General features: G+C 54.7%; 1 protein-coding gene across 3 annotated transcripts in view; it reads right to left on the bottom strand.

Moving 5' to 3' along the window:
* Sh2b2 (SH2B adaptor protein 2) overlaps positions 1–27,043 on the bottom strand; it is a 28,144-nt gene extending 1,101 nt beyond the window's left edge. Inside the window, exons 1-8 of one of the 3 annotated variants that reach the window (XM_052754014.1) lie at positions 26,736–27,043; positions 13,911–14,644; positions 7,652–7,753; positions 5,396–5,487; positions 4,194–4,285; positions 3,934–4,104; positions 2,423–2,631; positions 317–488 (exon numbers count right to left, since the gene is read on the bottom strand). In XM_052754014.1, the coding sequence (XP_052609974.1) occupies positions 317–488; positions 2,423–2,631; positions 3,934–4,104; positions 4,194–4,285; positions 5,396–5,487; positions 7,652–7,753; positions 13,911–14,618 (1,546 nt within the window). In that variant the 5' untranslated portion in view covers positions 14,619–14,644; positions 26,736–27,043. Of the gene's footprint in view, positions 1–316; positions 489–2,422; positions 2,632–3,933; positions 4,105–4,193; positions 4,286–5,395; positions 5,488–7,651; positions 7,754–13,910; positions 14,645–15,128; positions 15,546–26,731 lie in introns of those variants that run through there. The other 2 variants (XM_052754013.1, XM_052754012.1) reach the window with 2 other exon arrangements.
* Positions 27,044–27,353: the final 310 nt, after the last annotated feature.

Genomic DNA, 27,353 nt, shown 5'->3' on the forward strand with positions numbered 1-27,353 from the left:
GTGTGACCCTCAAAAACTGGGTGCTGAACTCTAACCTTGCAGGACTTCTGGAACCCACCCCAGGTGTCTTGGGGTGTCCAGGTGAAGGGTTTTGAGTCTGGGTCTAACATATCCTCTGGCCTTTAAATCACTGTGTTGCAAAGGATGCCCTTGAACTCCTGATCCTCTTGCCTTCTCCTCCAGAGGGCTGGGATTACAGGAGTGCACCACTGCACCCTGTTTATGGAGTGCTGGGGATCGAACCCGGCCCCGAGCATACCAGGCAAACCCTCTATCAACCGAACCATAGATCAGGCTCCAGATGGTGACATCTTACCAGGAGGCGGGCCCTGCGCACGCACATAGCTTCTGAGGGTGATATCAGCGGACCCCCCTGACTCCAGGGGTATGGGGTGGGTGTGGAAGTGTCGTAGCATGTCAAAGACAGACTGGAACCACAGATGCTGGACATGGCACTGGCCGTGACCGTTCAGAGACAGGCGAAGGTGCTGTGGGCACAAATGGGAACGGTTAGCGGTGGGGTCCTGGGCTGGCTACCTGCTTGGCAAGTTCGGGGTTGTTGGATGACTAGGCATCAGTCCCACGGAGACCATATGGTACTGTGTCATGCTGGGGGTCCTCACACTGAGTCCTCTCTGAGGGTGGGTCACCTCTGTGGTAGGTATGGGAGATGGGCTGAGACGGAAGGCTGCAGACATCTGTCCTCACCCCGGAATCAATCTGTCCTTTTGAATATTTGTTTTGTCTTAGAGAGAGGATCTCAGGTGACCCAGAGGTGTGGAATGATGGCGGGGGCCTCTTAGCAATGACTTGGTCCTCTCCAGTCCCCTGAGTTTGTTTACCTGGGCAGGAGGCTCAGTGTAAGGAGCCACAGACCCACAGTCTTTAGTCGTGGGCCACAGGTCTATGATGTCAGCCCTGCTTTGCCCACTCTGAGACAACAGCCGCCCGGCTAGAAGAAAGCCCAGGTCAAAGGTCCTCTCATGCCTGCCCTGCTTCTCCCTCCTTGAGCCCTGGTGGACAAGGCACCATCCTGTCCAAGCTTGGGCGTGGATGAGTGAGATCAAGGAAGGCCTCTAGGGTTAGTAGTGCTGGCCAAGATGTCAATTACCAGCCACCAGGGGTGACATTAAGTGCCTGGTTGTCCCAGGAACTGACAAGGTAGTGTCCCTAGGGAGACTCAGCCTCCTCCACACATCCACAGCTGGCCAGCACTCTCAAAAGAGTAGGCCCGAGGGCTGCTGGGGGCCCAGTCAGACATGAGGGTGGCCATGACCATCAGCTGCAGGTCAGGGACAGGAAACTTGGGGTGCTATGGGGCTACTGGGGAATGATATCCTGGAAGGAGCTAAGGCTGGGTCTACTTCCTTTATTGGAAACATGGGGTGAGTGTGGGCAGGGCACAGTGACTTCTGCCCACCCCTACCACACTGTCATGCCCCAAACTGCTTGACTTTTGTCCTTTTTAATTTTTATTAATTTTTAAAATAACATCTATCTATGTATCTCTGTATGTATGTATGTGTCTGTCTATCTATCTATATATGTATCTATGTATCTATCTATTTATGTATCTATGTATTTATGTATCTATGTATGTATGCATGTATGTATTATGTATGTATTTGTCTAAATATGTATCTACCTATATATCTATCTATGTATGTTATCTATCTATCTATCTACCTGTCTATCTACCTGTCTATCTTCGTGTGTACATATGTGCAAGCCCCACACTCCATTTGGGAGCTCAGAGAACAACTTATAGGAGTCAGTTCTCCCATCTTGTGGGTCCTGGGGATCAAACTCAGGCAGTGAAGCTTGGCTGCAGGTGCCTTTCCTGGCGAGCCTTCTTGTTGGCCCTTCATTCATTCATTTATCTATTGAGCAGAGTCTCACGTAGCACAGGCTGGCCTTGAGTTCAATATGTAGCCAAGGATGACCTTGAACTCCTGATCCTCCCGTCTCTACTACCTGGGTGCTGGGATTACAGGTGTGCAACACCAAGTCCTGATTTGGGGATTTGTTGCTGTGGTTGGAGATTTCGTTATTGATGGTTTATATATTGTAAGCATCAGGATTAGGAGAGAAAATGAATGCCTTAGAAGAAAGTAAGATACCAAGTGCAGGTCCAGGCTGCTCATGGGAGAGGCACCTGGTTTTTGGATTTTTGAGACAGGCACTTGCTATGCAGCCCAGACTTGATTCTCATTCTTGTCAATCCTCCTGCCTCATCTTCTGAAGTGCTGGGACTACAGGCACGCACATCTGGCTGCAAAGCTAACTTCTCAGAGAGGCTCTCTTTTTGAGTGGGCTTGGTCACCAGCAAGTGATGAGCCTTACTTAGGATCTGGGCCACCTCAGTCCACCTCCCCCCGAGTGGGCTGCTCTCCCCTGTCACCCCCATCCCCCACACACTTGCCTTGGCCTTGCCCTGGAAGTTGAAGGTCAGCACACACTCCCCAGGCCGAGTCTCGCTTTGGCGGATCACAAAGAGGCCGTGGTTCCGGGGCCCACCGGCCAGCACCAGCTGGGCAGCCTTCACTCGGGACAGTGTCCCATGGAACCAGGGGTAGTCGGAGAGTTCCAGCTCAGTCTCGGCATCAGTGTCCAGCTCGGCTCCCTCGTCCCCTGGGTCGGTTGTAATAGCACAAGGGACAGAAGGAAGACAAGTGAGTCAGCGAGAGATGGGGAGCTGTAGCTTGTTCATTTGGGTAAACTGCCATTTAAATATGAGACCTAGACAGAGAGCTGACTGACCACGTCTAGTTAGCCTTGAGGTAAACTGAGGCATAGGGAAGGAGCACACGCAAGTCAGCAGCAAACCTGAGAAGAAGCCAAGTCTTTTCTCCACCTGGTTCCATTATGTCCTGTTTATGTGTATATGTAGGTGTCTGTGTGTGCATGTGTGTGCACGTGTGTGCATGTGCATTCGGGGGAGACCAGAAGAGGGCATCAGATCCCCCAGAGCTGGAGTCACAGGCAGGTGTGAGCTGCCCTACATGGGTGCTGGAAACCAAACTCAGGTGTGTAACAGGCTTTCTCGTGGGCCACCAACCAGCTCCCAAATCATGACACAGAGACTTATTATTAGTCATGAATGCTTGGCCTTCTCTTCCGGTCATTTCTTGCTAGCTCTTATAACTTAATTTAACCCGTTTCTCTTCATCTATGTTTGCCTCAGGTTTTTTTTGTTGTTTTTTTTACCTTTCTTTCCTTCTGTATGGCCTACTCTTGTGCATCTCCCTTTCTCTAGAACTTAGATTCCTCCTCCTGCTTATTCTCTCTGCCCGCCAGCCCCGCCTGGCCCTCTCCTGCCTAGCTATTGGCCGTTCAGCTCTTTATGAGACCAATCAGGTGCCTTAGGCAGGCCAGGTGAGACAGATGGAGCACATCTTTACATGATTAAAGAAACGCAGCAGAAACAGAGGTAACACCTTTACACGGTTAAAGTGACAGTGCACAACACGGGTTCTCTGGAAGAAGGCAATCGCTACCAACCAGTGAGCCACCTCTCCAGACATTTAGCTCCGGCCCCTACAACCCAAGTGCTGGGTTACAGGCTTGTGCCACCAAAGCTGCCTTTTGTGCCTCTTTCTATCGGAAGAGCTTACCTCCCTCCCTTTCCATGTCTGTCTGTCTGTCTCTTTCTCTTTCTTCTTCTTTTCTCTACATCTCACTATGTAGCCCAGGCTAGCCTTGAACCTATGCAGATCTCCATGCTTTAGCCTTCTGAGTGCTGGGATTACGGGCGTGTGCCATCCCCGCCCCCCCCCCCCCCCATGTCTCTGAGGCTCTATAGAAACCAGGCACAGCGGGGAAGGCCAGGTGCCCACACGGGCCAGGACCACTGTCGACACAACTGGTTGAAATGTCACCACTCCTGAGGATCCACAGGGGTCCCTGAAGAGGGGGCGGGGACCCCAATGGCACCTGTGTTAGTGCTGTCACTGACACCACCACCTGAAGACTCCAGGGTTTGAAGGAAAGTCTCCAGGGGGACATGGGCCAGGGACTCTCCCACGGTGTCACGCGCTCTGCTGTGTGGGGCTGTCACCACGGCACCCACTGCTGTCGTTGTCTCTGGGGGCCGGGACATGTCTGCTGCAGGGTAAACAGGGGGAGAAGCGTGTCTCTTACCTGCCCTCCAACACTTGTCCCCCATGACTCCAGCCAGCCCGCTCCCCACCTACCTTCTGCCAGGAACTCACAGCTGCAGGAGGTCACGCGGCTGGCCAGACAGCCGCCCCGAGCACAGGACAGCCCCGTGTCTTCCTCGCTGTCCCTGCGGAGTTGAGAAGGCACAGCACATCTTGCCACGGGGCCTGGGCTAGGACCCTGGGCTGCTTACAGAACATCAAGTCCTTTCCCTCCCTCGCCCTCTGTGGCCACGGTGTGAGCGACCCACCACTGAGACCGCCGGGAGCATGGTGTTCCCTGGTTGTGGCTCATTCCTGGGAGCCCACGAATACCTTCCAGTGGAGGGCAGTGTGGTGATCAGGGGAAGCTGGGCAGCCCCTTTGAGGCCCTCCCAGCTCTAAAACAGGTCCCCCCCCATGGGAAAGTCTCTGGAGCAGATGGCCATCAGAGTAATAGGGGAGTGATTGGCAAGCACTTTGGGGATGAGGGCCGCGAGGCACTTAGGACTCTAACTGAGCTTTATTTAAATGAATCTGTTAATTAGAAAGCAGCCCCCCCACCACCTCATCCTATTAGCCAGAGAAACCACTGCCAAGTTCTCAGCTGGGTGAACCCCCCACCCCCCACCCCAGGGCATCTCTTCTGGACAGTGGAGTCATCTTCTTCCTGTACATAACTGACCAGACGTGCCAACCACGTCACCAAACATGACTCCAGAGTGCCCTCAGCCTGACTACCAGCTTCCTCATCAAAATCCAACTCTTTTCTATAAAAATATGTGCCCATGAGTGGAGAGGTGCACGTGGGTGCGGGTGCCAGAAGAGGTCAAAGGCAACCGATCCCCTGGAGCTGGCGTTCCAGGCAATTACGAACTGCCTGATGTGGGGGCTGGCAACTGAACTCATCTCCGGGAGAGCAGTACTGCTGGGCTGTCTCTCCAGCCCCCCAAATCCTGCCTGTGATGAGAGGTGTGGTGGAGCACACGCGTAGCATGCACAGAGCCCTGGGTTAGACACCATGGAAGTCTTGACATCCTCTATCTGGCCTAGTCATTTTGTTGTTATTTGGGGGTTTTGTTTGCTTATTTGGTTTTTTTTGAGATAGGGGCTCCTGTAGCCCAGGCTAGCCTCTCTTGGGAATAACTAATGCTGACTCTAGTTCAGTACTCGCCCTAGCTGGTAGCCGGGTCTCTGGGAAGGGACAGGGTGCACACACCCACCTGTCCCTCCCCTGTGCTCGGGGCCAGAATACTCACCCAGGATCCACACAGCCCTGGATGTCAGCCACCCATGAGTGCTTCTGCAGGGAGTCTATCGTCTCCAGAATGTACTCCGCTCCGTTCTCCACCTGGACGAGAGGGGCCCTGGTCAAGCCTCCTCCACTGCAGGGTGGGGGCTCAGCACCCCAGGACCAGTGAGCAGAAGGGTTCCTCTGGCGTTGCCCATCCCTGTGTTAGGTCTCATGGGTATGAACAGAGGGAGATCACCCAAGTCAGGGTTAGGGCTGCAGCCTGAAGCCCACACAGGGGAGGAGATGCCAGGCTCTGGAGGCCCAGGGTGTGGGGCTGGAGACCCAGCATGCTCAGCCCATGTCCTGGCATCCCAGGTAGGGTTCAAGTCGAGTGGGGAGGCCGGCTGGCTCGGCACAGAGTTGAGGGGCTCCCAGGCCTTAGCGACTGCGATTTGATTGCTGTGGCCACATGGCGGACGATGTTCCTTGTACCCTGTCCATTGAGTTCCCGACAACCCTGGGAAGGAGGCTATGTCCAACACTTTTTTTTGTTATTGTTTTCTGAGACAGAGTTTCTCTGTATAACAATCCTGGGTGTCCTGGAACTCACAGAGATCTGCCTGCTTCTGCCTCCTGAGTGCTGGGATTCAAGGTGTGCATTATTACCTCCCAGCAAAACACAGATTTTATAGACAAGAAGCCTTGTGTTCAGAGAGGGAGCAACTTGCTCAAAAGTCCCACAGCAGCCAGCAGCAGCTGAGACCTGAACCCGGGTTCACCAGATGCCCAGTCGCCCTGTTCTTGGGTCCCTGTCCTGTGTACTCTGTCACGATGTAGCATTGGTCTAAGAGGACACCCTGAAAGCCTTCTTTTTTCCAATGGACTCACGGTGGGGCTGGCAGGGCAGTCCTTCTGCCTCAGGGGTGCCTGAGGACCACCCAGCAGCTGAGAATACCAGATGGACAGCGGCTGTGTCCCCAGCTACCAGTCTTGAGGGGACAACGCAGGACACAGAGTTGGCACACATTTACCCAATGAATAAAAGAATCGGTGGCTTGTATAAACACAAGCTCAGTAAGAGCTTGCCAAACAGGGTGGGGGCTCTGCGCCCCAGCTTCAAGCAGGAGGAGCCAGCCTCCTGGAAGGACTCCGATTCATGGTCTAGTTCCTTCCCGGAAGCCCTGACCACAACCCTAGCAGCCTGGACCCATGTCCTTAGCAGCTCCCGCAGGCCATTCCATTGCTGTGGGGCTGGAGAAAGGACCTGGGCTCCCAGAGCCCCTGGGGTGCCCCATGTCTTTGTGTCTTCTGTAGGGACCTGGCTGTTCCCACACTCTGTAGACATTTGTATAACTTCAACAAGCTGTGAGGTGGGTGTGTCTGGCTCCAGAGGGGGAGGGAACGCTAATGATCTTTACTCAGACCCAAGAAGAAATGGGGAACCGGACTGGGCTGGCGAGACGGTTCAGTGGGTGAAGGTGCCTGCCGCCAGGCTTCACAGGCTGGGTTTGATTCCCAGGGGAAGCACCACACTTAGCATTCCCCCCACCCCCACACACACCTGGGTTTTGGGGACCGAAGTCAGGTCCTTATGCTTGCAAGACAAGCATTTTACTGACCTACTGTGGAACAATCTTTGTACACTGTGAATGTGTGTTACTCTCATTGGTTTAAAAAAGAGCCTACTGGCCGGGCAGCGGTGGCGCACGCCTTTGATCCCAGCACTCGGGAGGCAGAGGCTGGCAGATCTCCATGAGTTCAAGGCTGGCCTGGTCTACAGAGCTAGTTCCAGGATAGCCAGGGCTACACAGAGAAACCCTGTCTCGAAACAACAACAACAATAACAAATATAATTTAAAAATAAGAAATGGGCTGGGCGGTGGTGGCACACGCCTTTAATCCCAGCACTCGGGAGGCAGAGCCAGGCGGATCTCTGTGAGTTCGAGGCCAGCCTGGGCTACCAAGTGAGTCCCAGGAAAGGCACAAAGCTACACAGAGAAACCCTGTCTCGAAAAACCAAAAAAAAAAAAAACAAAAAAACAAAAAAAGAAATGGGAGGAGACCCAGGTGGCCAGCCATGTGGGGATGCATGACTCTAGGACTCAGACCCTGAACCAAGCCCTCCCTAGGTGATGGACACCTGTCGTGGGTGCCTCTCATGGAAACCCCCTCCTTGTTGACCCCCTTTGATGGTCTAACTTGCACCCCTGTAATGAGCTCAAGCTGTGTAACCCACTAGGGCTGTGAGTTACAGACCTCGGCGGCCGCAGTGGGATCTTACCTTGAGCACGAACGTGTTGTCCTTCTCGGGCATTTCCAGGGGCATGGTGGTTCGGACCTCGATGATGGCCGACAGGGGGATGCTGACCTTGGGTCTGGAAGCCTGGGAGGCCAGAGGAAGGAACGGTGGGAGGAACCCCTTGGAGGAATCAGGAGACCCTCTCCGCACTTCCCACACCACCTTCCAGCATATGTGGGTCCCGGCTGCCAAGACTGCCAAGTTCCTGCTGGTGTGAATGTGTTACCAACCCCATTTTAGAGATGGGGACATTGAGGGAGACAGCAAGAAACCTCCTCCTGCGGTCGCAGCAAGTTAGAGAATGGTTGGTACTGCTGAGTCTTCAATCCCTGAACCCCAACCCTGTGATCTGTGAGTGCTCCCTGGCCCACCCTCCACCCAGTGCACTACTCCATATGATGCTCCCCCTTCTCTTCTCAGCCCCCTCATTCCCTTTCTTTCCTTTCTCTTTCTCTTTCCTTTTGGTACTGGGAATTTTGCCCAGAGCATCATGCAGCTGGACAAGCTCTCTACTACAGAGCCCCTGGGGATTCTAGACAGGTGCTCTCTCACTGAGCCACACCCCAGCCCCTCACTGGGGGATTCTAGGCAGGTGCTCTCTCACTGAGCCACACCCCCAGCCCCTCACTGGGGGATTCTAGGCAGGTGCTCTACCACTGAGCCACACCCCCAGCCCCTCACTGGGGGATTCTAGGCAGAGGCTCTACCACTGAGCCACACTCCCAGCCCCTCACTGGGGGATTCTAGGCAGGTGCTCTACCACTGAGCCACACCCCAGCCTCTCACTGGGGGATTCTAGGCAGAGGCTCTACCACTGAGCCACACTCCCAGCCCCTCACTGGGGGATTCTAGGCAGGTGCTCTACCACTGAGCCACACCCCAGCCTCTCACTGGGGGATTCTAGGCAGGTGCTCTACCACTGAGCCACACTCCCAGCCCCTCATTGGGGGTTCTAGGCAAGGGCTCCACCTCTGAGCCAAAACCCAAGCCCTTGGCTTTTAGCTATCGTGTCTCAATCCATAGCACAGGCTAACCCACTGTGTAGCCCAGGTTGGCTTGAGCTTGGGGCAATCCTTCCTGAGTTTCCTGAGTTCTGGGGTTGTACAAATGGAGCACCACATTTGGCACAAAAAATTATTATTTTTCTTTTTGAGACAGGGTCTCACTATATAGTGTGGTGATATATTGTGTACCCTAATAAATTTGCCTGGGAATTGGAGGACAGCCAGCCACTAGATTAGACATAGAGGTCAGACCGTGGTAGCATACACCCTTAATCCTATCACTCAGGAGGCAGAGATCCATCCGGATTTCTGTGAGTTCAAAGCCATACTGGAAACAGAACCAGGCAGTCAGTGGTGGCACACGTCTTTAATCCCAGGAAGTGATGTCTGGACAGAAAAAAGTATATAAGGCCTGAGGAAACAGGACCTCTCTCTCTTGAGGCTGAGGATTTTGTAAAGGTAAGAATGTGGCTGGCTTGCTCTGTTTCTCTGATCATTCAGCTTTCACCCCAACATCTGGCTCCAGGTTTTTTTTTTTTTTTTTTATTAATAAGACCTTTCAACATTTGTGTTACAATATAACTCTGGCTGGCCTGGAATTCACTATGTAGATCATAGCACAGAAACCTACAGTGAGTCCAGGCCAGCTTGGGCTATATACTGTATCAAATGACCTTCAGTGAGGGGCTGGGGTGTGGCTCAGTGGTAGAGCACCTGCCTAGAATCCCATAGTAAGGGGCTGGGGTGTGGTTCAGTGGTAGAGCACCTGCCTAGAATCCCCCAGTGAGGGGCTGGGGTGTGGCTCAGTGGTAGAGCACCTGCCTAGAATCCCCCAGTGAGGGGCTGGGGTGTGGCTCAGTGGTAGAGCACTTACGAATTTCACCCAGTGAAGGGGTGGTGTGGGTATGGCTCCCAGAATAAAGTGGCTTCCTGCTTTGTATGAGATTTTCTGGAGCACAGCTCTCACTTCAGAAAGGGACTCTGGAGCTACGTGTGGCCTGGGGAGAAGGAAACCAGCACCCCAATGCTACCATCACAGGGTTAAACCCGGACAGTCAGCAGGGCTCCTCAGTAGGGTCGCTCCATGCAGGCCCCTTTACGCTCTGCTCCACAGCTCCTGGCTACACACCCCTGCACCTCCCTGGACTGGCCTGAGGCTGACATTCCCGGCAGGGCTTGGACTCTGGGACAGGGACTTTCTGAGGAGGAAAAGGAAGGGACTCCTATCTGGTGAGTGGGAATTCTTGGCTACCCTGGACACTGTCCAGTGGGCCCTGGGCTGGGCTTATAGCAGTGACAGATGGGCTTAGCTGATCACACCAGCCTGTGGCTGGGGTTGGCCCTCTGGGGCAGAGAGAGCAGGAAGGTTCATAATGGTGCCTTCAGTTGGGCTGTGTTCCTGCTCTCAGCCTGATGTCCATCCGAGGCCATCAGTCCTGAGGTAGCTGTAGCTGCCCCCCACTTGCCTCTCACCCCCAGTACTGGGGTGGAATCCAGGGCCTCTAACACTGAGCTACATCCCTGCCTCTCACTGGGGCATCCTAGGCAAGTGCTTTATGATGGAGCCACACCCCCAGCTTTACCTGCCTCTTCCTATTTTTTTGCCCTGTGGGTTTTTTTTTTTTTAATTTACTTATTTTAAAATTTTATTTGCAGCCGGGCGGTGGTGGCACACGCCTTTAATCCCAGCCCTTGGGAGGCAGAAGCAGGCGGATCTCTGTGAGTTCGAGGCCAGTCTGGTCTACAAAGTGAGTTCCAGGACAGGCACCAAAACTACACGGAAAAACTCTGTCTCAAAAACAAACAAACAAACAAAAATTATATTTGCATTAGTATTTTGCCTGCATGAATGTCTGTGTGAGGGTGTCAGATCTTGGAGTTGGAGACAGCTGTGAGCTGCCATGTAGGTGCTGGGAATTGAACCCGAATCCTCTGGAAGAGCAGTCAATGCTCTTAACCACTGAGCCACACCCCAGTTTTACCTGCATTTCCCCATCTCTACTTCGGTTACCTTCGGTCACTTGGCTCCTGTTACCCACTGACCACTTCTGCATTCCCCCACCTCAGGGACCCAGGAGCTCCCCCTGTGAATCCATCCAGTGTGATGACTTTCCCGGTGGCTTCCCCAGGGGCAGAGGGCTAATTTCATTGCTCTCTGGGTGCTGTGAGAGGACTTGGGGTTCAGTCGATGCTACGCACACAGGTGAGGGGGCAGGAGTTTAGAGACCTGACTTGGGCAGAGACAGCAAGAGCTGTGAAAGGGAAAGTGTGAAGCCCCCAGGAATACCCTGAACCCGCAGATCCAAGTGCCCTAGTGCCCTCTGAACCCGCAGATCCAAGCGCCCTAGTGCCCTCCGAACCCGCAGATCCAAGCGCCCTAGTGCCCTCCGAACCCGCAGATCCAAGCGCCCTAGTGCCCTCTGAACCCGCAGATCCAAGCGCCCTAGTGCCCTCTGAACCCGCAGATCCAAGCGCCCTAGTGCCCTCTGAACCCACAGATCCAAGCGCCCTAGTGCCTGCCCTCCGCTACCTCTGACTCCAAGGGACCAGGGAGATCCGGATTGGTAGGTGGGTGACAGGCAATAGTGGGTGCTGACCCAGCACTCACGAAGCCCTGGGTTTGATCCCCAGCACCACAAACACTGGGTGTGATGATAAATGCCTATAATCCCAGCACACCGCAGATGAAAGGCAGGAGAACTAGAAGTTCAAGGTTATCCATGGTCACAAGGGGTGTTCAAGGCCTGCCTGATCTACATGAGACCCTGTCTCAAAACAAAAACACTAGTAACATCGCAAGGGCTGGCGAGAGGGCTCAATGTGTAAAGTGGTCTGCCACCAAGCCTGATGACCTGCGCTTGTTTTTGTTTGTTTGTTTGTTTTCCAAGACAGGGTTTCTCTGTGTAGCTCTGGCTGGCCTGGAACTCACTCTGTAGACCAGGCTGGCCTTGAACTCACAGAGATCCGCCTGCCTCTGCCTCTGCCTCCTGAGTTGATCCCAAGACCCACATGGTAGAAGGAATGAACTGGCTCCCACAGGTTGTCTCGTGACCTCCACATGAGTATTCCCCCAATAAATAAACGTTAATTTATTTTTCAAGCTAGTGGACCCTTTAAAAGGCAGGGCGTAGTGGAAGATGGTTGGTCGTGTGTGCTGCTGTGTTGGGAGGCGATTAATGCAGTTCTCGGGGAACCTGGTTATCTAACCAGAACGGGTTGTTATAAAGTGAGGTCACTCTATGTTGACAGTTGACCTCTTCCACAGATGGCTATTTCCTTCTCCTCTGTCTGCCCCTCTGTGAGAAGCAGAGAACACCTTCTCAGAGGTAGAGGGGCGGGGCTTCCTGACCTTGGACGTGCGGTTTCTAAAACCCAGCTAAACTGACCTGAGCTCGCTCGCTTTCTCTCTTCCCTTTTTAGATATAGTATCATGTAGCTCAGATAGGCATTTAACTTGCTATGTAGCCAAGGATCCTCCTGCCTCTACCTCCCCAATACTGGGATTATAGGCAGTTACCATGCCCAATTTCCTTCCTTCCTTTTTTCTTTCTTTCTTTCTTTTTTTTTTTTTTTTTTTTTTTGGTTTTTCGAGACAGGGTTTCTCTGTGTAGCTTTGCGCCTTTCCTGGAACTCACTTGGTAGCCCAGGCTGGCCTTGAACTCACAGAGATCCGCCTGGCTCTGCCTCCCGAGTGCTGGGATTAAAGGCGTGCGCCACCACCGCCCGGCTCTTTCTTTCTTTCTTAATATACTATTTAGCCTCTAGTATTTTGTTATAGAAACAGAAGACGGACTAATACACTCTAGAATGATCCACACTTCCATGGCTCACTCTCAAGTGTTCTACTAGGCTCTGATGTTCGCAGGGCCTGAAGCAAGATCAGGGACTAGGAAACCTGTTGTCTTAGCTGAGTTGAGGAAGGACAGGCTCAGTGATCCCTCGGGATCCCTCCCTTCTGCCAGCAGTAAAATTGGAGTGCTCTGCAGGGATCAGTGGAAAGATGGGGAGGCCACCAGCTGCCCTGTCCTCTCCCCCAGGGAAACAGGCACAGCTATTTAGAGAGCGGCAGCTGGGACTGCCACTCAGAGCTGGAGGCAGTGAAACCTTGGGCCTCTGCCCCTGCCCTTTGGGTGACCCTGGACAAGCCACCCCCGCCCCCAGGCTTTGGTCTCTCTGTCTGTAGACTTGAGTTTAGTGGTATTTTTCTCAGGGGCTTAAAGTTGGGGGTGGGTAAAAAGCCCTTGGGAAATCTGGGGGTATTGGGACTTGGGGTGAGAGCTCTTCACCAGGGCATTCTGGGAGTAGCCCACAGCGTCTCGCTTTGGGTAGCTCTCACTCTGGCACCTTGAGGGGAGCCTGGGAGGGCAAGTACACTGACTCAGGTGTCTAGGAGGGCACCGGGGGAGACTGACCCTGGGGTGGTCAGGTCTTAGGGTGTTACCAGTTGTCATACCAGTCCTGAAGGGACTCTATGCCCTCCTTTCATTCTGGTGACCGTCTGAGTGGTGATGTATAATTAGCCTCCTTCTGCCTCCCACTGTCCGTGTGACAGCAGGCAGGCCATACCCCTCCTCGAAGTTTCTGCTGTTTCCTTCTTTCCAGACGGAGTCTCATGCAGACCAGACTGGCTTCCACCTTGCTATGTAGCCGAGGCTAACCTTGAACTTACGATCCTCCTGTTTCCAAGTGTGCTACCACTCGGGGATTATGGGGTGCTGGTGCTGGAACTCTGGGCTCTACCTATTGAGCTACACCCCCAGCACCTCTACTTTTCAAGCCAGTTACATTTGCCTCCCAGAAGCAGACCTTAAGCTTCCCTGTCCCCTACCACAGGAGGGCTTTGCTCTCCAACGGGGCCAGGGGCCAGTGGACTCAAAGTGGCATGCAAAATGGTAGTAGCAGGTAGAGACCATCTCTTCCTCCTGATGGGAAGGAAGGGGCCCCGGGCAGGGCTCAGCTGGAGCCTGGCAAGGGGAGCAGATGTCTGACTGCCATGGAGCAGGACACAGGTCTCTGGGGGACATGTCTGAAATGCACCTTGTTACTCCCTGCCTTCACATGCTATATCTCGACTCGGCGAGGTGCCCTCTGTACAAAAAACTGTCAGTCGGATCAGGCCACACAACCCCCATAGCAGTCCCAGGCACCCACCTGTCACCGGCCTGCCGATCCCTCAGACTGTGCAGGTGACTGGGTCCCCGTGAGTGATGGGGAGAAACATGCACCAGGATACCAACCTTGGGTGGTACGAAGAACTCCAGGCGGAAGCGCTCCCCAGCCACGGCCCTTCGCAGAAGCAGGCGACACTTCTGCCACTGTGCGGCGCCCCCGGGACCCGAGGCCGCGTCGTCTGCCACCATGAAGCGCAGTGCGCCCTCACGCTGGATGTCCACTAACTCCACCTTGGCCGCCAGGGTCCGTGCCAACCTCAGGCGCCGTGTCCACTTGTCCCGAGGCTCGGATGCAGGCTCGGCGACCCTAGGAGTGACCCCAGCATCGGGCTCCGGGGACGCGCGCCGGTGCCACAGGTCGCGCACTCCGTCCACCACGCACAGGCTCATGTTACGCAGTGAGAAGCCCTTGCGGACCCGGGCCTTGGTGGCCGCGTGGGCAGACACGTCCTCGGAGCTGCGGGAGTGGCCATAGGCTGCAGCCTTGAGCGCCGATGTGACCGAGGTCACGGCGGGCTCGGGCTCCATGGTGTCCGCTGCTGTCCCCAGCACGCGGCGCACCTCCTCGCTGAACACGGCCAAGAAGTTGGCGGCAAAGTGGCGGGAGAAGGAGGTCCCCGCGTCAGGCGTGTCGTAGGTTGGGTTGTCCCGAAGGAAGCGGCAGAACTTGTGAGCGAAGTCCACGGCAGCCACCTGTGCGTGCAGCTCGCAGAAATGCCGCCAGTCCGGGACTGGGGCGGGGGCGGCGGCGGAGCCGGGGGTGGCACCATTCATGGCTTTGGTCCCATGGCAGCCTCGGGCTGAGGGGAGAAAAGCAGGTAAGCATTTCTTTTTTTGTTTTCTCCTTCCTTCCTTCCTTCCCTCCTTTCCTTCTGAGATAGCGTCTCATGTAGCACGGGCTAGCCTCGGACTCCCTATGTAGCAGAGGTGACCTTGAATTTCTGGTCCTCCTGGGCCCGTCCACAGCCCTCCCTGGGGATCTACTGTATCACAGAGGCTGTTGGAGCATGCTCCCACTCACTGAAGCTAGGGGTACAGGCGGCTGATCAGTGTGCACGTGACAGATGGGAAGATCGGAGAGGGGTTGTCCAGGGGGGAGTCTTAAATAGCGTTCTTGGGGATCCCCAGGGTCATTCTTTCTGGGGCTGGTCAAGGAGGCTGAGGGGAAAGATACTTTCAAATGGTGCCCCATGAGTTTAGGGTGACCTCATGGTCTCCAGGAACCTCTCCAAGGTCCCCAAGCCCTGGAGAAGAGGTTGTTGGATTTCCTGGAGCTGGACTTACAGGCAGGTGGGGGCTGCTGTGTAGCTGCTGGGCACCCAGCGCGATCCTTTGCAAGAGCAACAAGTGTTCTTAACCTCCGAGCCGTCTCTGCAGCCCCTATGGACTCTGTCTTAGCCACGGTCTCTCCCTTTATTTTGGCCGTCATGACCTGAGGTGTTTATTCCATCCCTTGCTCCAATCACCATGTTCTGCCTAAGTTGAGGAACTAAGGAGCCAGCTGACCTTTAACCCCTGAGGCTGTGAGTCAAAAGTAAGCCGCCCCTCCCCTGCGATGCTCCTGGGTATCTATTACAGTGACAGCGGCTTACGTTCAGTTTCAGGGTCTTTACTCAGCTTTCTGATCCTGGGACTTGGAGGGTAATCTTCCTAGAGGGTTCAGGGATGACCATTTTTATTATTGGCATTGAAGGCCCAGCCTCCTTAGGACTCCCCCCACCACACACACACACACACACACACACTCCTGGTGGCCCGCGTGTTGTTCCTTCCAGAACTCTCATCCCCACTGGACCAATCTAGAAATCCCAGCTGTCTCTTCATTCCAGCTTCTTCCACTTTGTTGCTAGGCAACTCCATCTTTTACCACTTAGGATGGGTAAACTGCAGAGTGCATGTCAGGTAGTCATCTGGGGGACTTGCTTCCTGTCCCCTGTTGTGGTAAACGTTCCTGAGAATGCAAACCGAGCCTGTTCTGCCTTCCTTATCCATTTTCTTTCTTAGATTGTACCCAGTGCCTCCTTCCTGCATATTACTCAATGGTTCTACCACTGAGCCACACCCCCCACCCCTCACTGGGGGATTCTGGGCAGGTGCTCTACCACTGAGCCACACCCCAGCCCCTCACTGGGGGATTCTGGGCAGGTGCTCTACCACTGAGCCACACCCCAGCCCCTCACTGGGGGATTCTAGGCAAGTGCTCTACCACTGAGTCATATCTCCAGCCCTTCCATCCATTTTCCTTTGGTAACTTTTGACCTTAAGTTAGTGGAAAAAAAAAAACAAAACAAAAAAACAAAAACCAAGGAGATTAAGTAGGGAGACACAGGCCTCCTCTGGCAACCACCATCAGAGAGGCCAGTTTAGTGTGGATGGTTGAGGGGCAGCACCCATCCTTCTGGGGCACTGATGTAGATCCCCATGGCTCTGGGCCCACCCCTCCTCCACACCACAGCCCTTGGGAACCCCATCGCAGATCTCTCCCGTTGTCTGAGCCCTATAATTAAACATTAGGTGAAAAATAGCTGTTCGACATTTCAGCAGCATCCTTGGGGCCAGAGGGCACAAGGGAACCCCTTCCCTCCTTAGGGCAGCCTTGGGCGCAGTGGTCATCAAGTACAGGATCCACCCAGGGCAGAAGTGCCTGGGACAGGTTTCCTGAAGCCTGTGCCGGGCTTCACACCTATAGATAGGACAAAGATGGCACCTCAGGATGAGCAATGACTGCCGCAGGACTTATCAGGACTTCTGGAGATCAGAGGGCAGTGTGCAAAGTCCACGAAGGTGGAGAGAGGTGGGTGCCGGGGCCCCCGTGAGCATAACTCAGGCCAGACCCTTACTTGCTCCCCAACTCCTATTCACTTTCCATAATTCACTTTCCTCTAGGAAGCCTTCCTCGACCTCTCCTGCCCAGGCTGGCACAAGTGTCTCCTCTGAGTGCCCACGGCCCCCTCTTGAGTGTCTTCTAGCAAGCTGCCATTGCACTGTGTTCTGTGCATGCTTTTAAGTCCATCTCCCCAGCTGGCATTAGGCATTCCTTGGGGGCAGAGGCCGGCTGCACCCACCAGACCACCACCACCACGACCGCCATAGCCTCCAAGAAGGATGGAGCCACTGCTAGCCCCGTGAGGGCCTGCCCCAAGTCCATGCGCTTACCCAGCAGCAAGCCATCTCCTGCTCTGTACGTGACGGCATGGGTGAGCGTGGGTGAGCACGGGTACAAGACTAGGTATGGGCCTGTGTGGAAGCCCCAGCACTTCCTGAGACAGGGTTTCCCTGTAGCCCTGGCTGTCCAGGAACTCACTCTGTAGACCAGGCTGGCCTCCAACTCAGTGATCCACCTGCCTCTGCCTCCTGAGTGCAGGGATTAAAGGCGAGCGCCACTACAAGCAGGCGGTTTTCAGGCTCCCTTTGTCCCTCCCTGCTTGCTTTTGTGAAAGCCTTTGAAGAAAAAAGTACAGGGCCTCGTAGGCTCCCACCTAAGCCAGGTGGAAACTGGACTCTGCCGAGATTTGGGCAGGTGTGTTGTGTCCTAGGCAGGAGACTGGCTAGCTCTTTTCTGGCTTCCCCTCCCCAGCCCCCCTGGCAGGCCAACAGTGTATGGGTCCGTACAGCTGCCTGCATGCCAGGCTACACAAAACAGGGGCAGCAGGGTGTGGTGGCACATGCCTATAATCCTAGCGTTAGGAAGCTGAGGCAGGAGGATTGGAAGTTTTAGGTTACTCTGAGCTACCTAGAAAATTCCAGGCCAGTTTGGGTGATATGGCAAGATTTTATCTCAAAATGAAAGTGGAGAAACAAATGTCATCAAGGCAGGCCAACAAGCACCCTACACCTAGTTACAGATAGGGAGCCCAGGACTCACACATGGGAAGGACAGAGGGGAGGCTGACCACCACAGACCAATGGGCCCAGCCAAGGAAGTATTGTTCCCAACAGCCCCTGGGGCCGGATCTGGGGAGGAAATGAAGTCCTCGACCTTGGCTGAACTTCCCAAATTCTGAGCAGCACTTGGGGAGAGAAAGGCTTCCCCCCTCCATAGTCACAGGCAGGGCCTGGCTCCATTCACCTCTGGGCAGAGCCTGGAGGTGTTTCTACTCACTGTGGAGATCAGCCAGTGTGTGGAATCAATTACTGTGCAGACGATTGTGGGTTCAGACTGTGGGGAAGCAGGGTGGGCAGTGTCATCCTCCTCCATCCCTCTGGGCTGGCTTTGGTTTATGAATTGAAGCTCCTGGTCATCATTCCTTTCCCCTCCTGTCTCTGCCTGGATGGCCTTCCTCCCTGGCCTTCAGGTGTGTGGAGCCTTCCCTTTTATTGTTACATTTATGTGTGTGTGTGTGTGTGTGTATGTGTGTGGTGTGTGTGTGTGCACATGTCACAGCACATGTGTGAAAGTCAGAGGACAGTTTATGGGAGTTGGGTATCTCCTTCCACCGTGCGGGTCCTAGGGATTGAACTCATGTTGGCAAGCTTGGCGGCAAGCACCTTTACCCACCAAGCCATCTTACTGGCCCCATCTCTCTCTCTCTCTCTCCCTCTCTCTCTCTCTCTCTCTCTCTCTCTCTCTCTCTCTCTCTCTGTACACGAGTACATGCACACGTGTGGAAGACAGAGGATGCTTTATCACTCTCCACCTTATTTCATTGAGACAGGGCTCTCCCACTGAACCCGGAGCTAGGCTGGCAGCCAGCAAGACCCCATTCATCCTTACGTCTCCACACCCCACTGCACTGGAGTCACAGGGCCTGTGGCCACGTCCAGCTGCTGGGGACTGGAACTCAGGTTCTCATGCTTTCAAAGCCAGTGCTCTTAACCACTGAGCCTTCTCCCCAGCCTCCAACCCCCCTCTTTTCCTGGAAGTTTCTCTCTGTACTAGACAGGAATTCACATGTCCTATGGCCCTGGACCCTTGGGTGTCTCCTCCTGCAGCCCCCAGGTGCTCAAAGAAGCCCTGTGACTCAGCCCTGGGAGAAGTGTGCTCTATGCTGACCCTATCCCCTGCAGCCTCAGTTTCTCTATCAATATAATAGAGGGCTGGAGCAGGGGCCCGATTAAGATACAGAAGTATGGTCCCTGGACATCGGAGACTGAGGACCAGCTGCCTCCCTACAAGGACTGGGGTCAGGTAAAGAGTGCCCTTTGGGTAGAGATAAAGACAAAGCCTTCTTTCTGGCCAAGGGGTGAGAGGTGGTAGGACCCCAGGTACTGGGTAGGTCCACCATCCTCCACACTTCACTCCAATGGGATCTGTCTGGGCTTAGCCGCCCTAACTAGCTTCTCAGCCTGGAAAAATGCTGGTTTTTATTGTCTTTGAAATAGTCTCTTATGTAGCTGAGGCTGGACTCCAACTCAGTATATTGCCAAGAATGACCTTGATCTCTTCATCTCCAGGCTCCTGCCTACTGAGTACTGGGTTTACAGGTGTGCTCCATCACATCCAGTTTATTGGCGGCTGGAGGGGGGCGCGGGGAGACACCCAGATCTTCCTGGAATGACAGGCAGGTACCTCACCGACTCAGCTACCCCCAGGGCCTGTTTTTTGGCTTTGTTGTTCTTAAGTGGGATGGGGCTTCAGAGGGGTGGGGCACAGCAGAGGTAGCTTGACTGAGTCTCCCCTGCTCACGGCCTTGCAAAACCTCCGGCTTGACTAACCTCAAGGCCAGACACCCAGACGGAATCACCGTGCAGACAGGGGCAGCAGAGGGGGTGGACGGCTTTCCGGTAGTAAAAATAGTGCTGACAATCGGAAAGGGGGGGTTAAAAAAAAAAGCCCGTCTTCAACCCCCGCCAGCAGTGAGCATTTCCGGACCCCAAGGCCTGGTCATTCATTAAAATATTGATGAGGCCGCCTCGCCGCTGCTGCGCGCTAATGGGCAGAACAGTAATCGATCCAGCGCTCGGTGGGCGGGGAGATGCGGCGGCCACGCCCCCTGCCCGGGAGGCTCAGGTTTCTGGGAAACGCTTGCCGTGGTGACAACAGCCTCCCTTTGGTACCCTTCCTGCTCAGGAGTCGACAGATGCCCCCGGGAGGGGAAAGGCGGGGAGTCTGAGGTTCCTCAGGGTGCCCGCGTGGGATGTGCCTACGGTGGCCAAGAGGACGCAGGCAACATTAGGCAAGATACCCCTTTCCGCTACCGCTTAGTTTGTGCGGAACCACCAAGCGCAAGAGGGGAAGAGATGGCCAGAAGGACGGGGCATCTGCTTTTAGGCGAGACAATGCTCTCTTTCAATGAGCCATTCATTATAGGGAAACTGAGGCCCCTTGCCTCCTCTACTCCCCAACCGCAACCCTACAGGACTTTCCTGGAAGCTAGTCCCAGCCACGATTGCTCACGTCCTCCCTTCCCAGGACTGACCTGGCTTGGCCGGTGCCACTCAGCCTCCTGTTGACAGCAGAGGCTTATTCCAGCCTCCTGTGGCTCCAGCTGCATCTATTACTGAATCTCTCTCCATGCAGCCTACCCACATTCCTCCAGCCCAGAGTGGCCCTCACCAGCAACATCAGGTGCCTGGGCATTGCTTCTCAGGGCCACCTTACCTCACCTTAGTGGAGACCACATGTCCATGACAGGCTCTGAACCAGACCCTCATGCTAGAGGGAGGAAGTGGCTGGTATTTCCCCATCCTTTCCCACCCCATGATGCTGGCATCGGGTAGCAGCCGGCTTGAGTTCTGGTCTTCACATTCTTGAGTCTGCTGGGACTATAGGTAGATTAAGAGTCTATGGCAGCTGGCCAATAGAGTGCTTGCCTAGCACACGTACAGCTCTGGGTTCCACCCCTAGCCCCGCATATAACAGGCATGGTGTATGTATGTATACAGTGGCTAACAGCTGTAATTCCAGCTCTCAGAAGGTGGAGACGATGGAAGGATCAGTTCAAGGCCAGCTTGGGCTATATAACAAGCTGGAGGCTACCCTGGGCTACTTGACACCTTTTCTCGGAACAAAAATGAAGACAGTTGGGGTTGTAGCTCAGTTGGTAGAGTCCTTGCCTAGCATCTGAGAAGACTTGGGTTCTGTTGTCAGCATCAAATGGTGCTTTCACCTGTAACCCCAGCATATGGGAGGCTGAGGCAGGAAGATCAGGACTTCAGGGCTGTACTCGGCTACAGGAATCCCTCCTTTGCCTCAAAAGAAAAAAAAAAGTATTGGATCTGCCACTTCACAGGTGGGTGTCAGGGATCTCTGGGTAGTCTTGGCTTTTCTCTGAGTGTTGTGTTTCCCCATCAAGCTCCCAGAGACCTCTTCCTAGACCATGGCCTGCCCAGAAGAGCATGTTTGGAATGCATCTGTTGGAGCACTCTAGAACGCTCCCATGCCCCTCAGATTACTAAGCCCAAGCATTTCCCTCCATCCATGTTGGGACAGTGGAGGGACCACATGGACTAGGTCTGAATCCCAGCTTCTCTGCTTCTTAGTCCTTACACCTACTGGGGCCTCAGTTTCCCCATCTGTTGAGATGGAGGGCCAGAGCATGCTAACTTCACAGTTTGTAGCCATGTGTGATGGTGCCTGCCTGTAATCCCAGAAGGCAGAAGTAGGAGGCAGCTCATGAGTTCGAGGCCACCTTGGCAACTTAACTGGTTGAAGGCCAGCTTGGTTTATGTGAGACTCTGTCTCAAAAATAAACAGGGCCCGAGAGATGGCTCAGTAGCTAAAGTCACTCACTGACAACCTGAGTTTGGGACCTAAACGGAGACAGAGGAACACTGACTCTTCCAAGTTGTTCTCTGCCACAGCAGCAAGATGGTGCCCATGTGCACAGACAGAAAACAATGTAACGGTAAAAATAAAACAAACAAACAAAGTAACTTGCTTAGAGATTACAGTTCTCCCTGCTTCGATTTCCTAAATGTTTTTCCTTCTTTTTTTCTTTTTTCTTTCTCTTTTTTTTTTTTTTTTTTTTGGGACAGGGTTTCTCTGTGTAGCTTTCGTGCCTGTCCTGGATCTTGCTCTGTAAACCAGGCTGGCCTCGAACTCACAGAGATCTGCCTGCCTCTGCCTCCTGAGTGCTGGGATTAAAGGCGTGCACCACCACTGCCCGGCTCTAAATGTCTTTTCTTTCTTTTTTTTTTTTTTTTTAAATTTAATTTATTTATATTATGTGCATTGATGTTTTGCCATGGGTGTTGGGTTCCCTGGAACTGGAGTTACAGACAGTTGTGAGCTGCCATGTGGGTGTTGGGAATTGAACCCAGGTCCTTTGGAAGAACAGTCAGTGTTCTTAACCACTGAGCCATCTCTCCAGCCCCTACATGTCTTTTCTAAGTCCCTTCTTTTGCTTGATCACCCTGGCGCCTGGCTACAGTGAACTTTTCCCTAGTCTCCCTGTCCCTGCGTGCCCCCCACTCAAGTCCCTATAAATCACGTGCTCACACTGGGGTCCAGGTGAGTTTTAGAAACCCGTTCTCCTACAGTGTCTTCCTGTAACAAAGGCCTCTCCCACCACCCTAGACAAAGAGATGGGGTTCCGGCAAGGGAGTGCCCAGAGGCTCACTGACTGGGTTTGTACAAGGCCATCCCTCTTAGTGTGTCAGTCACAATATGGTGACCCAGTGTTTGAAACGAGCCAGATTCCAGGCCTGTCCCTTCCTGTAGTTCTCATTTCTACCTGAATTCCTTCAAGGCACAGAAGGGGGAACCCAGTACCCGCTTTTTAGGAAAGAGCAGGGGGGCCACAGCTGGGACCTGCAGGAAGGAAGGGTCAGAGGAGTTGGGGTGGGGACTGGGACCACACGTGAAGCTGGGGTGGTTGGGGATGTCTCAAAAGGCCGGTCTCTTTGTCCTCAGGAGCACCCAGTGCTGGACAGCTCCTCAACTCTGGCTGGCTCCAGACGCCCTGTGCCCTGCTCTCACCCCACCCTGCTTTGGGTAGTGTGGGGAGGAATGGGGGGGGGTGCAGCTGCAGAGCAGAGGTAGCCCCTCTCCAGCTCTGGCTTGGGCTCAGCAGTCTCTTCCTCTTCTAGTGTTGTGTGTGCTTCACATGGGTCCTGACCCAGTCCCCTGTGTGTGTGTGTGTGTGTGTGTGTGTGTGTGTGTGTGTGTGTGTGTGTGCTCGTGCACATGCGCGTGCATCAGAGGTTGACATCAGATGTCTTCCTCAGTCACTCTCTACCTTATTTTTTGAGAGAGGGTCTTGAAGATTTGGTCTGGTTGGCTGGCCCGCAAGCCCTAGGGATTCTCCTGTGCCTTTTCTTCCCCAGATCTGGGATGACAGGCATGAATAGCCGTGCATGGGTTCTGGGGGTGGTTGTGACTTGGCTCCTCATGTGTGTGGCAAACACTCTTAACACCTGAGCCATTTCCCTGGCTGCTCTGTTGCGGTTTTACCCTGACATACAATATGAGTGATTCCTGAGACCACCCTCCTGTGACACCCAGTTCAGGACAGAACAGAACTCTGGGTGCTGCGGACCCTAATTAAAGTGCCCTGGGCTTCACTCTGATCTCCTCTGACACTGGGCACCCAGCCTGGCATCATCTCACCCACCGCACTCCTCTGTCCCAGTAGCTGGCAAGCCTGCAGCCCATATGGGGCTGGAGAGCCCCCTCTTCTCCGGGGTTACCTCTACCCTGGCCCTATTATAACACCTGTGTTTTGTGACCTGTTTCCCCCATCAGACTGTGACTTCAGAGGACTTGTCCCCTATCCTCAGAGGTTTCAAGCATCTGCAGAGTGCAGCCCCACCTGCTTCACCCAGAGGAAGAAGACAGTGTACTCCCACACACCATGCCCTGCTCACTGTGCCCAAAAAGGTGCGCGCTTGAATTCATGTTGAGGGCACACATGCTGTCCCTGGGGACAGAACACAGCCATAAAAAGACTCAGCTAGGTAAGAGTGAAAGAGACTTCACTAGAAGCAGGCACTGTGCGGCCTCTGTGACCCCCACATGGACCGTCAAAGATAGACATGAGGCAGGCTCTAAGACTGACCAGATCCCTTGGGGACTGCAGGCTGGAGGCTCACAGCACCTGAAAACCCTCCCTCATGCAAGGGTGCAAGAAACAAGAATCAGCCGGGCGGTGATGGCGCACGCCTTTAATCCCAGCACTCGGGAGGCAGAGGCAGGCGGATCTCTGTGAGTTCGAGGCCAGCCTGGGCTACCAAGTGAGTTCCAGGAAAGGCGCAAAGCTACACAGAGAAACCCTGTCTCGAAAAACAAAATAAAACAAAACAAAAAAAAAAAAAGAAACAAGAATCAGGTTTGGGCATGGCAGTGCATGCTTGTGATCCCAGCATTTAGGAGGTAAAAGCAAGAGGATCAGGAATTCAAGGCCAGCCTTGGTAAAATAGTGAGATGGAGGCCATCTTGGGTTGCATGAGACTGTCTCAAAACAAAACAAGGATGCCAGGTGGTGGTGGCACACGCCTTTGATCCCAGCACTCAGGAGGCAGAGGCAGGCTGATCTCTGAGTTCGAGGCCAGCCTGGTCTACAGAGTGAGTTTCAGAGCAGCCAGGGCTACACAGAGAAGTTCTGTCTCAAAACGAAAACCAAACCAAAACAAAAAACCCGAGGTCTATCAGAATGACTTGCTAGGTAGAGGAGCTTGCTGCCAAGTCTGGTGACCCCAGTTATTCTGAGGACCCACATGGTGGAAGGAGAAAACTGACTCCCAAAGTTATCTTCTGATCTCCACAGCGGGGTGCCCCTTCCCAAATAAGTGTACTAAAATTAAAAAAAAAAAAATCAAAGCTGAGCTCTTGCCAGAGAGAAGTGGCTTGGAGGTCTCTGACTTGTGGGTTGAGTGACTTTGGGCAAATCATCTCACTTCCTCTAAATTTGTTTTGTGACGCTCAGAGCTTGGCATGGGCCAGTTGAGATCAAAGGCTTGGCCCTGGGAGGCCCAGTCTCTACTGGCTGGATGTCCCTGCCTTCAGCACTGGGGATGGGGGGGGGAGACTAAGTGTGTGTTCCAAGTCCTCCTTGGGGACTCCTAGTAAGTAGGTAAGAGGGACTAGGAGGCTTTGGAGAGTGGTGTTGTTGTTTTTCACAACTGGGGGGAAGAAAAGTGTGTGTATTAACTCTCTGTTCCCCCGACCTGTTCGATTACCAAGTACCCACAGTCCTCAACATTCACACCTTCCAGGGTGCGTGTGTGTAGGCTACTTATAGGAACTAAGAGGGAGATGGGTAGAAGCAAGCAGCGGGTGGGAAACTCTGCCCCCTTCCGAGACCCTGCCCGCATCAAACCAACCCAGCCTCAAAAACCCACACAAAGGTGGGAGAGACCCAAGTCTACAGGGCTGTTCTCTGATCTTCACACATGTCCTGTGAGGCACATGTGCCCACACACATCACACACAAACAACAACAATAAATATCATTTAAGAATTATTTAAACACAGGCAGATCTCTGTGAGTTCAAGGCCAACCTGGTCTACACAGAGAGTTCCAGGCCAGCCAGGGCTACAGAGTGAGACTGTTTTCAAACAACACACAAAACCAAAACCAGGATACCTCACACTAGCTTAACGGGATTTTGTAAGATTTTTTTTTTTCAAAGATCTTGGAAGCCAAAAGAGATATATTCATGAGACAGGGTAGGGGCTTCAGGTTCCCCCACCCCCACCCCATAGATTCCCAGGGAAACCACTTATCTAGGCTGCTACCCAAGTAGAGGGATGCTCCCTGCATGGGACAATTCCAGCAGGCTCCCCGGCAGAAATACCATTTTATTTGGCATGGAGACATTCAGCTCAGGGGGAAGAGAACAGGTTGACGAGATGGCTCAGCGGGTAACGACACTTGATGCCAAGCCTGAGGACCTGAGTTTGGTCCCTGGAACCCATATGGCGCAAAGAAAGAATGGACTCCTGCAAGTTGTCCTCTGACGTACACACACACACACACACACACACACACACACACACACACACACACAAGCAAATTTTACAAAATTTACAAAGGGGCAGAAATGAAGTTCAACACGCCCTGGCAGCCCACCCCCTGCACCACCTCGTGTGAACTAGACTCTGGCTTATTCATGTTCGCAGCCTCTTTGGGGGATACCCCGCGAGGCTCTCGTCACTGCAGACTTCTGACCCTGAAGACCCCACCGAGGGGACCACGCGAGAGTGGAGGGGTAGGAAAACCCTGGCCTCTGCCTGGCTTCGCCCGCATCCCTGGCGTGGTTCCTAAGCGCGCAGCTCGCAGGTTCATCAATGGCCTAGGCCGAAGGGGCTGAATGGAGGGCACTAACCCGCCCCTTCTTAAAGGCGCCGGCCTGTCACCCTCGGCGATCCTCCTCTCAAACCCTGGGCTGCTCCGGAGCTCCAGAGTGGGCGGGTCACGAATGGTGGCCGTGGGAAAGGGGCCCTGGGCCGGAAGGAGGGCTTCCCCATGGGCTAACTGTGGCCCCGATGGGGTCCCTCCAGACCCCAGCGTGTAGCCATCACCCTCATTCTGGGTTGATCCACCTCCTCCCAGACCCGGGAAGAGACCTGAACGTCCCCTCCCCCCAGCCTCAGATCCCTTCCTGTAGGGGACCAGCTGCGCTCGCCCCTCCAGCGGGCCAGTGTTCGAGGAGGGGACGGGGGCTCAGCTGCTCCGGAGGTAGCTGCTTCCCCCCCGCCCGAGCTTCCCGTTACTCTCCACCTCGCCTGGGCTGTGGGTCCCCGATCCGATCCCAGCGGGGCTCATCCCCTCTGTCGCGCGTCCTCCTCCCTCCCACCGGTGCACACAAAGACGACACGCTCGGACCCGGGCGCGTGCGGCCCCGGGGTGGCGGTGAGCACACCGCACGCGTGCGCGCGCGCGCACACACACACACACACACACACACACACACACACACACACACACACGCCTTCGGGGACAGCCGGGCACCCGGGTGGGGTAAAGACCCACGGGGACAGGGAGCTGAGGACAAGCAGGCCGTACCTACAGGCGCGCAGCTTCGGCCGCGCGGGCCGGGGCGCCGGAGGAGCGCTGCCCGGACCGCGGCCGGGATGCCGGGACCCGGCGGCGCATAGCCCTCCGGGCGGGAGTTCGGCCCTTGGTGGCCGGTGGTGACGGCGGCGGCGGTGGCACCCGCTTCTCTGGCCTGCAGCCTGCGAGGCTCGTGCGCTCCTGGCGGTCCCGGCGCAGCCCCCTCGAGGCTCTCTCTCTCCCTCTTCGGGCTCCCGAGCTCGGCGCGCTCGGAGCCCAGACTCGCGCGCCGCGCGCCCCTGCGGCTCCCTCCGCGCCCCCGGCCCTCCTCCCAGCCCCAGCCGCGCGCGCCTCCCGGCCCCGCCCCACCACTAGTCCCGCCCCGACACGCCCACCCTCCCTGCTCAGGCCCCGCCCCTGCCGCACCCCCCGCCCACGCGGTGCTGGCCTCTAGCCCCGCCCCCGGCTCCCCCGCCCCGCCCCCGCGCCCTCTGCGGAGGAGCCCCGGTGGCGCCGGCCAAGCGCTCTGCCTTCCTCCGGACGGTGGCTGAGCCCAAAGACCTGACCCGGGTGCCCAGGTCTCGTGGCCAGTCCTAGGAATCCCTCCCACGTCGGGGCGTCTCCCCGAGCCTGG

This window comes from Peromyscus californicus, unplaced genomic scaffold, assembly GCF_007827085.1.
Source record: "Peromyscus californicus insignis strain IS unplaced genomic scaffold, ASM782708v3 Scaffold_2__1_contigs__length_46816999, whole genome shotgun sequence".
NCBI lineage: Eukaryota > Metazoa > Chordata > Mammalia > Rodentia > Cricetidae > Peromyscus > Peromyscus californicus.